We start from the raw sequence: 15,986 nt of genomic DNA on the forward strand, positions 1-15,986 counted from the left end.
TTCAGTTGAAGAAAACATTAGTGATTACCTATATCCAGATGCTTAAGTCCATTCTAGCTACAATAACAAAATATCATAAACTGGCCAGATGATGAACAAACTTATTTCTAGCACTCTGGAGTAAAGTCCAAGGTAAAGTGCCTGGAGATTTGTCATCTGACTCAGGTGGCCTTCTTACTGTCCATACATGACAAGAGATACTAAATGAACTATGAGAGTGACCTAATCCCCCACCCCCCTCCCCAAAGCCATCAGGGACAGGTAAAATAGCCAGGTGTTACAGTGAGGAGACTGTGTGCATGCCATTTCATAGTCATATATCTTCCATTACTACACCATCCCTAGTTGCTTTTTTATAACTAGATTACAGGTGTCCTAGTAATGACTTCCAATTTCAGATTAAAGTATCTACTACCCCTAGCCAGCTTAGCACAATTACTTGGGTATGTGCCTGACAACTATAGCTACAGCTGTGTACATTTTCCTCAGCTGCATCAGAGCTGCTATCATTTGGATGTTGAATGCCTCCACAAAGAGCCATATACTTAAAACTTGGTCCCAGTGGTTCTATGAGGTGGTACCTAATGTGAGGTACACAAGTCAGCAGGGGACACTCTGAAAGGGACATGAGAGTCTGGTCTTCTTCCCTCTCTTCATGTTCGGGATGCGGAGGTAAGCATGGTTGTTTTTGTGTTTGCTCGTTTGCTTTCTTCAGCACATGCTACTACCAGAGGTCAATGGCAAGGCTACTGGATTCCAGACCAGAACTCCCAGACATGTTTGCCAAAATAAACCTCTTCCCTTTATCAGTTAATTTCCTCCAGTATGTTATTATTGCAATGTAAGACTGCAAATTGCAAATAAAGATTTAGCAGTATTGTTGCTAATATTATAGGAAACATTGGCAGATTAGCATGTGTTAGCTTTATTTTCCAGATTTATACTTGTTAAACAGCTCAAGTAGTTAGACGACATTCTCTAGATGTAAATATATAAGCATGTGGTCAGTACTTAAGGATAAAGTAACTTACACAAACAAGGTCAATGACCAGTGACAAAGAGTGTCTAGAAATCTTTATTCAGATAGATTCCACTGTAATTTAAAAATATACATCTCATTTCTATCAGCACTCCTTTATTCTGATTCCATATACAGATTCATAAAATGATATACTTCCTAAAAATGATCTTAATATAATACATCACTTGTTGGACTGCAAGAGATGAATTTTTTTATTTAGTACATAGCAGTACTTATACAATCCCTGGAAATTAAGTGACGACAAAACCGTAACTCCAGCCCTGTGCTGTAGGAGGAGGTCTCCCTTCTTCTATGCTCAGATCTTGCCACCCTACACTCTTACAAGTCCCATGTGCTCACTGAGGGGGCCAGAAGTGTAGCTCAGTCCCAGCATGCACCAGGCCTCGGTACCACAGGAAAAGAAGGAAGGGTGGAAGGGCCTGGACAAGTGTTCATGTAACTTTCAAAGGAGTCCTCATTAAATCCAGATTCCCATCTGCTTCTCTGGTTCTGTTAGCTTCTCTTTTTTGGTCTAGAAAGCTACAACAGCCATTTAATTTAGCATCTGGTCCTAAAGGGGCTACTGTGCTCTCATAAACATACAAAACTGCCATCCACAGCAAAGGGGATTTCTCAGATCTAATAGAGAGATGAGTGACAAAGACTGGGGTGTTGTCTCTGCTTCTCCAGAACCTCGGGTACAGTCTTAACCTTGAGACATTAGTTTAGTTCACTAAGTATCAGTCAAATGATCCTCAAGTAGAAAAGACAAGAAGATAAAGGGGACACATCCTAGGATATAGATTTACACTTGAAATCCCCCAGTTTCAAATACACCCATTGTGTTCATGGAACAAGAAAGAAATCCTGGTATTTATAAGATCCAGTGGTTTATAGCACAGAAATCTAAGAATATTTCTACTATTATTATTTTTTTTTTTGCTGAGTATTGCTTTAATCAATCAAGAGTAGGCAAGAATTTTTTTAAGCAAAACCCAGTATTTCCTACCAAAATGTCACTTATATAAAACTAATTTTATCTTAAAAGCAGTGTCTCCTGAACATGACACTAGGGCACAGATTTCCAGAGTACACACACTTCCTCAGCAAGCTGTAAGCTACAGGAAATGTTCATCTGCACGGCAATGTGAGTGGTTATACTGTTTCTTCTCCTTCACTGTCCTATCAAACGTTACTTTTAGTGAAAATAATTTTGAGGCAATAATTTTTAAATTTACTGGAAATCAGTAATTTATTTATGCACATTTCTAAAGCAGACACCGTGTGCAGCAAGCACTGAAAGTGCTCAGCTATAAAAGATTCTGGTGAAGAGAGCAATTCAGGAATTGTCCACTTCATCTTACAGCAAGGCAAATGAAAGGTACTGTAGGCTTGTGTGAGTCATGATAACAGCTGCAGGCCTCCTGTGGACAAGGAGTGCTTGCCATATGGCAAGTCCCAGCACAGAATACCCACCTTATTTCCAAGAGTTAATAGACACAGTGAGCTATCACAATATCTCTTACATCAGCTGTGTACTGAAATACTTTGGATATAGAGTCAGAGAAAACATTGCTACAATTAGTTTCAGCTGTGTATTTTTTCTTTCTATGAATGAGTGGGGTTTTTTTGGATGTGTGTATAAGCACTGTGCACATGCCTGCGTCTGCAGAGGCCAGAGGGCACAAGATCCTTCAGAACTGGAGCTATGGACTGCTGCAAGCCCTTCCCCCAGCCCCAGGTGCTTCTAAAAGAGCAGAGAATGCCTTCACTGCTATCACCTCCCAGCCTCTGCTGGGATACTTTGAGTTACACGTATGGCTTGTAGGATTTTCCTGCAATAGATCTGCTCTGGAAGCAGCAGCTCTAAGTATGCAAGTATCATCCTCACTTCACATCGTTTTTATGTTACAATACTTGAGATAACACACTTACAACATGTAAATGTTCCTGAGCTTAAATGTGCACACGTGCACGTCCACACCCACATGCACGTGCATGCACACCCCCACCCCAACACACCCCACCCCCACACACCCCTCTACTCTCAGAAGTAAAACCTAGCAAGCTCTGATGTCATCTTTTTCATCCTCTTCCCTATACTGGCAACTTGGGTAACTGCTGGTTAGATGACAATACACAGTGTATACAGAAACCAAGGATCTTTTTGGGTGACAGAAACGTTCTAAACTGTGCTGTGATGATGGCTGCACAACTCTTCAAATGTTTTTTTTTTTTCCCTTTTTTTTTTTAAAGAACACTCACACTTTTACCACAGGTAAACTGTAGATTATGTGAACTCTACATTAATGAACATAGGTTTCAGACAGCTCACATGTAACTTCTGAACCCACTGTGAAACTCACAATGGCAATGAAACCATTTCCACGAGGGTTGTTTTACTTGCAGTGCGTCCCCGCTCAGCAGTGAATGACCTCATCAGTCACTCACTGGAGGTCTAGCCAAGAGACACTGGGCAAGTGAGAGATCCGTAGAGACCCCATTCGGAGCAGGCAAGGAGAGCCTTGACAGCATCCAATGTTGGTACCAAGTCTTTACCCAGGCTCCTGTCACTTTATGATCATGGACAGACTAGTGGGATACATGAGACCTTCTGCTCTCACTAATAAAAACAGATAAAGTCACAGAAGACACACTGGACAGTTAACAATTCACAATCTTCACCGGACACTCTCAAGTCCATTTTCTTTCCCTATTGCTGAAGAGGAGAGTAGAGAGGAGATCTAGCCGTTCAGAAGTTACAATGAAGTCAGACAGGAGCTTAGCAATGAACAAACTGAGAACACAGCCCTCTGGGGGGGAACTGCGTCTGGCAGGTCCTGGAAGCGATATTTCAAGCCAAGAGCTATGAGCTCACCCACCAGAACGCTGACCCTGTGCCTCTGTTCTGTGTGTATCTTCATCACCAGTTGCAAGAAAAAAAATTTTAGAAGAGAAAATTCAGTTTCCCTTTTTTTGACTGTCAGAATGGATGTAGAGAACTGACTTTACATTTTTAGAGAAACAAACTAATGTAAACTGAAGAGCAGACCTTCCTGCCTTTGATCCCTTCCTTCATGCAGCTGACCCACCACAGACTTGTGAAGAAGGCCTCTGTACATCTTGCCTGCCTGCCATTATTGCCAGAGCTCACGCTACTCCAGATCTGCCAAAACAGAAACACAAACCCACCCACCTTCCCACCAACCAACCAAACGAAGGAAAGGGAAACACGCAAGGCCAGCGAGGAGCAGAAATAGCAACCTACACGGAAATGGCATGCACCATTGAGCGCTGGGTGTTCACACAAGCACAAAATGTGTGTGGACACGGAGTCACCTCACATGTCCACTTTACATATAAACTAGGTAGATATTCAAAAGTCAAAGAAGGATTTGGGATGTCATAGCCATGAAGTAATGTTCACACGAGACAGCTTCATTCATAGTTCACTCTGGTCATACCAGGACATCTAAGCACCTGGCTGAATCTAATGATGCTTTCGCTACAAATCCAGATCAAAGTTACATCAAATCTGAATCTTTCAGCATGCAGTTTGTAGCTTCATGTTGATGTAGGCATAGACCAGACATTGAATCTGACTTTTTAGCACTGACCTTTTGCTGGTGATGAGGGGCACCACTAGCTGGTCCCCTCAGTGACAGCTACTGCTCAATGTGATGTCACCAGAGCATACCTGGTTGTTTTCAGTCACTCTCAGAATAAATGCACATAAGGACACAAATATGTTTTTATAGACTTTGCAGAAGAACGTTGCCCACATATCAAAATTAAACTCTATTGAACTGTGCCATTCTTGTCCCCTGTGGTCTTCCTAATACTTAAAATAGCACAAGTTAACCCATAGTGGACTCATCTATACAGACTATGGAGAACTTCCTTTTGTCCAAGCTACTGGCAAACTCAGAGAACATAGCAGGAGAAACGCATGTTTACATTAGGAGCCACTATAATTTTACAAAATGTTCAAAAAGCTCCAGAAGAACATGAATAGCACTGAGTTTACACACGCTGTAATTTCCACGCAGCCTATTTGACCCATGTGAATAGACTACACTTAGCCCGGACCTAAATCTTGGTATTTCATTTCCCAGCCAAACAAGGTGCGAATAAGACTTTTAAGAAATTGTAAATGCCCCATTTACATAGCCATTTACTTTTAATAGAAAATGAGATTGTACTATGGCCCCAACAACACCTCCAGTGTTTCCACAGGCCGCAGCAGGCAGGAACATGGCTTCTATAGGTCATGGAGCTGACGGGGTAGGAGCAGAGTCCGCAAACCATGGCAACAGGAGTTGAACACGTTATGCCTTGCGTAGAGCTTTTCGTAAATCACTGTAGAAGTTGGCTAACGTGCTTGCCATTGCTGTGTCTACTGCAGACTGAGGGATCATGCCACGCAGGTCTGTCTGAATATAGCCTGTGAGAAGACTCTGGTTTGGACTGTCTTTGAGTGGAACACAGAACCAGCCACAGGGATGGTTATAGCCACGGACAAACTCTGGTCTCAACTCACTCCATTCAACACTCACACCTATAAGACAGTTTTAAAATAGTATCATTAATAGCAATTAACTGGTATTTTCCCAAAACAACAGTACTATTAGATTTCTTGTTTAAATAGTGTTCTTTCTGTCCGTACTAACGAAAACTAATCCCTAGGGGTTTTGAGCACAGCAAAATGAGAAAGATAATTACCAAAGAGAATTCTGGCACAGGGTTGGAAGATAGGGAAAATTCTAATCCCTTCAGAATAGATGACATGGTATGATCCAGGTCACAAAGTGACAAGAACAATAAACAGAGCACCATAACCACTTCCCACGGGCACTGCCATCCCCATTGAGATAAGCATCTCAAGTGTGCACTAATATTAAGTGTGTGTGTGTGCGTGTGTGTACATACATATACCAGGAAACTAGTATGAAGGCCTAGAATGAAATATCAGTTATTGGATGCCTTTCTCAGAATCAGCCATGTTTCTCCTATGGATGAAGTATTACATAACTGGGCATAAAAACTTAACAAGCATAGTTAAGGGATCATGCTTAAACAAGACATTTATACTTGGAGAGCCCAGGGAACATTCCAGTAGCAGGGCCTCAGGGGGAGGGGTGCAAAATGCCATACTCTAAGCTCGGTACAACTACTATATTCTTGAACTCACAACTGCAGTCATCTTCACTGGGCCCACACAAGACTGATCCTGTCAGCACGTGTGGGAAGACAGGTTTGTAGGACCCTTAGCACTGAACACTGACATAGTCTGAGAGGGGAAGAGCCATGTTCAATGCTGAGCCCACTGCTGAGCTCACCAGGCGAAACTTCTGTCACAGACAGCCCTGGTTATTAAACTCAGTGGGTAACAGAACAAAACAGAGATATGAATGTGACAAAGTGCCACATGGGTAAGACCAGGGCAGGTGAGGATAACATGTGGGAACTTATCAGAGAACAAATGTAACTAATACAAAAATAAAAAAGTCCCTATGATAATAATGATATGAAACAACATATCTTCTCAATTAAATGGTAAAGTTTTTCTCAAAAAAAAAAAAAAGGCTCCAAACAGTCCCACAGAAATACTTCAAGATTCCAAATTTATTGTTTACTCTTATACTGTCATTTAATGCCAGAGGTTAGCATTAAAAAAAAACAAAACAAAACAAAACAAAAAAAACCAAACAACCAAAAAAAAAAAAAAGTAGCAATAATTAAGGGTTAAAAGATATGTCTTGGGGCTGGAGAGATGGCTCAGAGGTTAAGAGCACTGACTGTTCTTCCAGAGGTCATGAGTTCAATTCCCAGCAAGTACATGGTGGCTCAGAACCATTTATAATGAGATCTGATGCCTTCTTCTAGTGTGTGAAGACAGTGACAGTATACTCATATACATAAAATAAATAAATCTTTAAAAATATATGTCTTATATAGAAAGACCCAGGGTAAAACTTTAAGTATCTAAAGTAGACTTAAAGAAAGAACAAGAGTTTTAGGTCATTACCACAGGATAAAAGTCCTTCTTCATAGCCCACAGTATAGGAGAAATCAACAAACTCTCTCGGGGAAATAATATTTAAAAGCTGCCCAGCAGTGGTGTAACGCATCACACAACAATTCTAGAAAAAGACAAAAGTTAAGACTGGGGTCACCAATAAAAACAGAGTCGCACACCAGATCAATGTCTCGGGAGAACTGACACTCACAGTGTTCTCTCATCAGAATGGGATGCCTACAGTGGCTCTGCTTCAGGGATGATCTCTTTCCCAAATGTCTGTGATACTGTGTGAACATGACAGGGATATATAAACTCCAGAGACAGTCAGCATCTAAGTCTCCATTCGCCTAGAGATGGCCAATTCAACCAAAGTAACCAATGATATGGGTCTACTGTATATACGGAATGAAGGGTCACAAGCTAGACAGCTGTCTAGGCAACATTTTTAATCTCTGATCTTTGATTTTAGTTTAATATAACTGGAAAACAAAATCTACCTTTAAACTAGAAACCTAAATACAGGGGTGGTATTTTTCTGTCTTTGAGATTTTTAGATCATTAATTTTATAATTAAAGATGCTAAAGATTTTGATAAGCAACAAAGGTAGAGATATAGTAGTAAAACCCTTCAGTACTAACACCCATTAAAATTAGGAAACTCAACTTCAATCTCAGCGCTCAGAAGGAGCGGAGGGTGGATCTCTGAGTTTAAGGCTAGCTTCGTATATAAAGCAAGTTTTAGGCCAGTGAAGGCTATACAGTGAGATCTTGTCTCCAAAATAAATAAATAAGTGACTAAATAAATAACTATATAGAACGGGGAACTCATCTTTTAGAAGGCAGCATAGGACACTCCTGAGGCATCTTTGCTATGTCTACTCTCCTCAATCAATGTAATGAATGCAAGCATATACAAATGTCAGTACACACATGTGGTGTCTCTACCTCTCTGTCTCTCTGCCATGCTCATATTCACACACACACACACACACACACACACACACACACACACCCTCTGTAATAATATTACTAAACAGATACCTCTTCAAAGTGCTCCAGAACATCCAGTGAGGTCATTAACCGGTCCCAGTCCAAGCGCCAGGGTCCTGGGCGGATATGGTCTATGACATTATTGACCACGTCATCCATAACTCCTTGAGCTTTATATCTAGAAGACAAGAAACAAAGCAAAGGCTATCCAAATGAACACTGCAGCACAGAGCTAACACTGGAATTGGTAATAAATAAAAGTTAACACAGGAACATTATGGAAAGAGAGGGAAGACTGTGAGACCTAGGGAGGATCCAGGAGTTTGCTGTGAGACCCTGTCCCCTTGTAATGTTAGAGACTGCACCCACACACGACTACACTGGCTTTAAGGAACGTATGAGGCATAGATTTGGAAAAGATATGTATAACACATATAAATACACAAGCAGTTGTTATAGAGGTAATACATGAGTAATTCCTTTAAAAAATCAATGAAAATGATAATCCAGTAGAAGATGGACAAAGCACAAGGTAGGATAATCCAAAACATTAATAAAGAGACTCAGCTTCACTGGAATTAAATATACACTAACAGGGTACCGCTTCATTCACCTCTCAAACTCTCAAATACTTAACTTAAAAGCTCTCTGGATATGAGCTGGAGAACGGCCACAGGTCTCTCCCTAGAAAGCTGCATACTATCACAAATTTGCACACATTCCAGAGGAACTACAAGAAGCTTTTTGCAAACCCAATAAGGCCCCTTCTTAAATTCTCATGTATTACTCCTGTCTTTCTCAATATTACTCCAGTAAATTCAAAACCTTGTGAGTACCAGGCTGAGGAAGGACAGAACTAGGCCAGAGGGCAAATAACACTGCATTTCTTTGTACAGAATTGAAACACCATTCAAAAGCATGGTTCTGCATCCCAAGCATCATGCGCTAGCTGTATAGGTACAACTTCTTCCCAAACAAACTTCTCATCCACGGTTAAGTAGCAGAGACAATTCTTTTGCCATCATTTCTTAAAGAAACATCTATTCTTCTCTGAGTCCCTGAAACCTTCTCAAGTCTGAGTGGGGCACCCCCTTAGTTCTTTCCATGTTTTTCCATCCTAGCTGGGAACTACTGATCGAAAGGACTCATTCCTAGACTGCTGACAATGCTTGATTCAACTCCAATCTTCCTGTCCAGGTCAAAAAGAGTGTACAACTCATCTTTCTGGAAACAGTATCTTTGGTATAGCACTTCAGAAAATTTTGCATATACAAAGTGGGGTCAGCAGATTTCATTTTTTAAAAAAGGCTGAGTCGTAAAGATTTGAACATTCTACTTAATTCCATATGGTAACTGTCCATGCTGGCTTTAAAACAAAAATCAACATGCTTTTCTTGACTACAGGCATAATTCATCTTTAACTATAAGAGAAGGAAGAATAAAAGTTATTCATAATACTCCTATTTAAAGATGAATTTTGTCTTATGTAAAATATTTTAATAAATATATATTTAAAATAAGTCTATGTTTATGCTGAGTATTCATCTCTAATTTATATTATAGTATGAACATTTTCTTTTATTATTAGGTAAACTTTTAAAACATAATATTTAAAGGCTACCAACACTCTCTTAAGTGCAGATGTTTTCAAAATTTAGTATGAAGATGCCTAACTTTTAAAACATAATATTTAAAGGCTACCAACACTCTCTCAAGTGCAGATGTTTTCAAAATTTAGTATGAAGATGCCTAGTTTTTAATATTAACAATACTTAAATCACTATTACCTTATTGATGGGATCTTCAAGGAGAATTTTTTAACAGAATGCTACCTGGGCATAGGGATTCCCGCACATAGGAAACTGAAGCAGGAAGCCCCACATGTCCATGAGGACTCACTTCAAGAGTGACTTCAAGGCCACTCTGTCTCAAAAGAGTCATTTTTTAAAAGTACTATAACACCTACCAATGTAGACTATTACAAAGGTTATGTTTGCAATGCTAAAAAATTCAGATCTGTATCTGCCTACTGCTTTATTTATGTCCAACTCAACATACAAAATATTTGGCCATTCTTAAGGTCCTGAATTCATATGATCAATTTGCTTCTTAGAAAGCTTAAAACCATACAAATGAAACCTGAAATTTACAGTGATCATGTAATACCATGTATGAGTTACAAAACTGAGCATTTACTTACAGATACCCATTAAACTCTTCTGAGGGTTTTCTCCAAACGGTCACATCTTTCTAGAAAAACAAAGACAGCACATGGTGACCGTCACATAGGTGGTTCAGAGTGCTTAACTTTGCATTCAAAAACAACTTAAGCAATTTTTCCGAGACAGTAGTTACTCATGTCATAAAGATACCTGCATTTTCGTTTCTTCTGTATGACACTGTAGTTACACCTTACCCCTTAAAGATTTTTCAGTAGCTCAGAGATCCAATGACTTTAAAATTCAATGGTTGTACTATATCAGTGGCTGCTATTATTTGTTTTTATCCCAGTCATGGCTATTTACTGTTACTGATACATTCAGTCTATGACATTAGGAACCTTAAAGACTTCATTCTGAATCTGTTCACGGATTTTTAAAATAATTCACATTTATTGTGACTATGTTATATTGAATTAGTTCCTACGTCTCCCCCGAATCCTTTGCATCTGACTCTTAAATATAAAACTAACTAGAGAACTAGAGAGGAGCCTTGATTCTAAGCTTGGCTCTAACACTCAGCCATGTGGCAGTCTGGCCAATCACATGGTCAAGAGGAATACTAACTGTCCACTCACACACACGCTCTTCATGTCTGATATCAGTGCAAACTCTGTTGACTTGGAAAACTGTCCACTGTTCTCGTCACCATGAACCTATGCTCAAGTCTAACAATCAAAGAGCTAATGAGTTCCTTTCTCTGTAAGATGACCCACAATACATTTGCAGAATTATCAATTGTACATCCATTCCACACATTATTTATCGAGCATACTTTCCCAATATTTTAAAAGTCTTCAGACAGTTCACTGGCCATATAATAAACACCCAAACGGCAATTACACACTCACCACTTTTTTGGCAACTCGCCACTCATCTTCTTCAATGCTGTGATACTGGATTAGAGTGTTCTGAAGTTTAGTTGAAATAGAGGCAACATCAGACAGTCCTTCCAGTTTGATCTTCCTGTTATGGAAACCAAGTTTAGCATCAGCAAACTCTGGGGTAAGTCAAACCTTTCAGAATAAATTCTCCTGGGAGAGCTATAGAAGGCAGATGAGCATGGACCCCACTCCCAATGAATCAATCAGAAACTCTGAGAGTGGGAGCTAGGCAGTTTTTCCAACCCTGGGAAGAATAACTCATAGCTGGGGCTAATAATCAAGACTTTTGTTATAATAACCACTCATAATAAAATCATAAAAAAGAGACAAACAGGAGGAGGGTGGGGAGGTGGCTCTCTTATCTATAGGCTATTGATGCTTTAGTGGGGAGGTGGCTCTCTTATCTATAAACTGTTGATGCTCAAGCATTCCTCTAATTCTCAGCTCTCCAGGCAGTTCCAAGGTCCACATCCAAAGGCCTACCAAGAACCTTGATCTGATGGCACATCTCTATTTGCCCAGCCTTTTCTTAGCAACTTGTTATACGAAAGACAAGTGAGTCCAGATTCTCAAGCCAAAAGGCTGGGACTCACCATGAATGATTGCCAGAGATGTCTACTCATCCCACTGCTCTCCACTGCCTAGGGTTCTATTTCCTAGGGCTGTGCATTCCTCAGGCCAAGCTTGTCAAGGCTTTGGATCTTTGGACTTGGGACTCCTCTGCCTACACGGCTGGATTCCAAAGCTTAGTGTGAACTAACAAAGTACAATGCCAACTGCAGTTAAAACTCCTGCCCTTGCACAGACTTCTCAAGGAATGGTTAAATCGTTCTTTCATTCCTCACTGTGCTTAGCGGTGTCTGAGGCTGATTTTTATACTCGTGCATGATCCTATTCTTTACCACATTCCCTAACTAGGAGAGGAAGGGTCTTGGCCCTATGTTCCACTAACAGTCACCTGCAACACTACGTGACACACAGTAGGATTTTCATACCAATGTTGAGGGTCCTTGTCATTTGTTCCACTAACACTCACCTAGAACACTCACCATGCGGCACACAGTAGACTTTAATATCACTGTTGAAATGGCTTTTTTTCCCATCCAAGAATGGGTATTCTTTTACCCTCTTTGGATGCTGACTCCATTTTCTGAGTATAATTTCTACAGCATCCCTACTCTTTCTACTTCTATATAAGGTTAACAGAGAAAAGCTGCCCACTATACAACCATCAAATCACTAAAAACGAAACCAGGAAAAGCTTCACGGACAATTCTGTCTTCCAACCAGAGCTGAGATGTATTGATCTAAAAAACCTAAAGGTTACAGGAATAAATCAAAGCAGTGGCCAATATTTAAATAGCACAGTGTAGAGTACAGAAACCTCAAATACTAAAATGGAGTAGAAAATGAGAAAGCACACATGGAAAAGTCAATAGCCGAAAACTTGAGATGCATAAAAGTGATGGAAACTGTGTATAAGGAGAGATCCCACCAACCCACTGAAAGTGGATGAGCTCATGCCAAAAGTCTACCAGTCAAGAATATCCGCAGCCACTCAGGAGCCTGCCAACCTGACAGCTTGGAGAGCTTATAAGAGACACTTATCCAGCAGTGGGATCGTTGTGATTAAGCCACAATCTGAATACCCAAAGGTCTCCTGCTAGCTTCTTGTGGGTGGCAGATAAGAACTTTTATTTATTTCAAAATTATTTGATAGGAATCAAACGGAATGGAAAGCCACTATTACCATAACCAAACATTAGCTTGTACAAACCCAGGAGAGGAATGTAAGCAATACATGCTACCTATAAAGATAAGAATCTGCAACTTTGAGACATTGGGCTTGGTAATCATTTCCATCTGCTCTCTAACGCACTTCCAAGACTTGTGACACCGCCTACGTGCAGCGGAGCTTGGCTGCCTCATTTCTATGCTTTGGTGATGGACTGCCCAGTGTTTGCTTACAGTCCACTCTGTAACTAATCCTTTATATCCCACCATTTGGCTGTAGAGTCTTTGGGGGCATAGAATATAGCTGCCCAGGGTTGTGCTCTTTCTGATGAGTATGCTCTAGAAAGCCAACGAATAAAATATGGATTGCTACTTATACCAATCACCTTTGAACTGCCGAACAACAACAACTTTACCACAAACGAACAGGTTCTCCAGGTGAAGCTACTAAGTGTTTAACAGTGTCTAAGATACACCCAATTCTAAACCAAGGAAAACAGAGAAGATCCAGTTTTTTCTCTCAGGCTTTATCCTATCCCTTAAATAAATCTCCATGACAATTATAAAGCCAAGACTCTAGAAACTCCAATTAACAGCCTCATTAAGGATGCTGAAGAAGGAGGCAAGCAGAGATTGAAGTAAATATAACATCAAAAGTTCTCTTTTCATCCTTGAAGTATTTCACTCAGCGGTGGATGCCTGCAGGGAAGTCTAGGATAAATAATGGTAACCCGACCCTCGGTGATGTGTTTGCTGGAGCACAGCTAGAGTGAAGGAGATAGGGCTGAGTTGGACAGGTTTCAGCTCTCTCCTGATAAAAGCAGGTGCTTGGATTAACTGAAAGCAAAGCTCCCAGTTTACCCTTGGGCAATCTTCAACAGTGGAGACAGTTTTAAATAGCACTCCGAATTTCTTCTTCCTAACTCAATCCTTTCCCTTCTTGATCTATCAAGACTTCCCCAACTATAACAGAGATGAGAGGCACCACGTAACTAAACAAACTCTAACCACTCCATACAAAAGGTCACTAATCTTGTTAATCTTCAAGCCAAGAGTTAATTATTTGTCTGCTTTACAATGTTTTTTTTTTTTGAGGCTAACCTTACATTGATGTTTTCTATGTCCATATTTTTTTTTTTTGACTGGAAACTACTGGGGCTTGGGAAAATTTTCTTGATGCTGTCTGTGTATTAGCAACAAAATTGTGACTAACAGTTATTCTCAATTATATACCACAATGAAATGGCAGTAAGTTCCCTTCTAAACACAAAACATTTTAGGACCCTCAAAATGGCTCAGTGATTAAAAGTGCTTTCATCTGATTCCCCCAAAGTGACCCACATGTTGTTCTCTAACCTCCTTGTGTACCACAGGAGCCCTGCCATGTGTGTGCTGACACTCACACACATACATCCAGTACACAAACTTGGAAAGGAAATACTTAAAGAAGCCCCATAAACTATTTTTTTCTTTTGTAGTTTAGCACAATTTATTAAAGGTTCTCCGTATCAGAACTTTTTTTCAAATTTTTAAATTATTTTAATTAGGTATTTTCTTCATTTACATTTCCAATGCTACCCCAAAAAGTCCCCCAAATGCGTATCAGAACTTTTAACCTTCCAGTATTCAATTAATAAAGTTTTATTGAATTGTGAATTGTGCCCATTTAACAAGCCACAGACTTTCTTCAACAAGATAGCAAACTAAAGCCTTATTAAATTATACACTGTAACAGAAAAATGTTAACACTCAATTTCCAACTTATCTTGACCGGGTAATTTAACTTTTCTAACTCAAGTCAAGAACTTTCCGTTTTGGAGACTGGTCCTTGCTTGGTTTAGAGGACTGGTTCATAAACACACACTTCTGTGATGTGTATAATGACCCGCTTTCAAATGGTCACCTCGACGCACAGCCTGACAAGATTAACACTCTACCCAATGCACGACACAATACTTACATCCTAATGACACCACAACCTGAATTTTGAATCTAATTTACTGTATGAGTCTTCAATGTCCTTCATCCTTTTAAGATGGTTTTTAAAGTCGTGATGTCCTACTACGTGCTTAGTCTTTCTGGCAGTTATACATTGTGTTGTTTCATTTGAGTTTCACGACAGCCTTAAGAGTTCATTCTCTATCACTACTTTACAGATAGAGGATATTGCGATGGAAAAGTTACTTGCTCAAGATCAAAAGGCAAATAAGCGAGAGAACAAAAATTCCAAAGCAAGCTTTTTGATCTGAGTTTACAGGTCAATCCTGAAAAAACAAACTCTGAAAACTGGATCCACAGACTCGTCCAAGTTTGACATAAAAGCCTGAGTGTCACAGTGTATTTAACTGCTGTCCTAGCTCCTGAATACCCAAACCTCAAATAATCTCCCCTAAGCAGAAAGGAAGGAAATCCGCAGCAGTAGCTTTCCTGTGTTAAACCACGGACTTGAAAGCTACAGAGGACTGAGGAAGTGTCGCTTGAGGACCCTGTTTCCGTGGAAGCTTGATGAGAGGGAATGTCCCTTGCGGAGTCTCCGCGGAGCACGCTCCTTGGGACCTTCCCCCACAAGCCCGGGGAGCGCGACTACAGTTATCATTTAACAGATGAGGAAACTGAGGTCTGCTGGGCTCGCGGCCCTTCAACAGGGCAGCTCCCTTCTCACCTGCCAGTCTGTGACCACGGGCTCTCAGGGTCAGCCATCTCTCTCCCCTCTACGGGGGGCAGCTCCAGGAGATGCTCAGCTTCGCCTTGGCCCCGCTGGACCCCTCTCGGCAGACCGCCCTCCTTCCTGTCCCGTACCAGAGGATGCCAGAAGGTCAACAACTCCAGGAAAAGCTAGCTCGCCACTCCTGTAACCCCGCGCGTTTCAGCAAGATATTTTCCAGTCCGCCCAGCGCGGCCGGCAGCAGCCAATGGGCGCGGGACGCTTTCCAGCCACAGCCAATCAGAAGGCAGAAGGCGGTCTGGGTGAAGGCGAGCAACGCCCTCAGCCCCGCCCTGCCCGTATTCTCTGAGGGGAACCTCCGTGGGGTGTTAGCGGGAGTAACGTGTGTTCGCTGGGATTGGCTGGCGCCTCAGCGTGAAGGGAGCCGATTGGCCTCCGAGGATGGACCGAT

At 40.9% G+C, this 15,986-nt stretch overlaps 1 protein-coding gene across 1 annotated transcript; it reads right to left on the reverse strand.

Annotated features, from left to right (window-relative positions):
* Positions 1–1,057: 1,057 nt before the first annotated feature.
* Stard4 (StAR related lipid transfer domain containing 4) lies at positions 1,058–15,783 on the reverse strand. The gene is made up of 6 exons (XM_021150530.2): positions 15,533–15,783; positions 11,104–11,218; positions 10,234–10,283; positions 8,085–8,211; positions 7,050–7,164; positions 1,058–5,579 (listed from the first exon to the last, which is right to left on the reverse strand). Exons 1-6 carry the CDS (start codon positions 15,568–15,570, stop codon positions 5,350–5,352), a joined length of 675 nt encoding a protein of 224 aa, XP_021006189.1. The 5' UTR covers positions 15,571–15,783; the 3' UTR covers positions 1,058–5,349.
* Between the last annotated feature and the right edge of the window lie 203 nt (positions 15,784–15,986).

Source organism: Mus caroli, unplaced genomic scaffold (assembly GCF_978045245.1).
Source record: "Mus caroli unplaced genomic scaffold, Mus_caroli_1 scaffold_19, whole genome shotgun sequence".
In the NCBI taxonomy this organism is placed as follows: domain Eukaryota; kingdom Metazoa; phylum Chordata; class Mammalia; order Rodentia; family Muridae; genus Mus; species Mus caroli.

Bases quoted from the DNA above. Each gene is read 5' to 3' on its own strand.
- Stard4 (XM_021150530.2), bottom strand. From the start codon at position 15,570: ATGGCTGACCCTGAGAGCCCGTGGTCACAGACTGGCAG. The intron at 11,219-15,532 runs GTGAGAAGGGAG...TTTCCATAACAG, and splicing joins CCGTGGTCACAGACTGGCAG to GAAGATCAAACTGGAAGGAC. The intron at 8,212-10,233 runs GTAAGTAAATGC...CTTGTCTTCTAG, and splicing joins GAAGAGTTTAATGGGTATCT to ATATAAAGCTCAAGGAGTTA.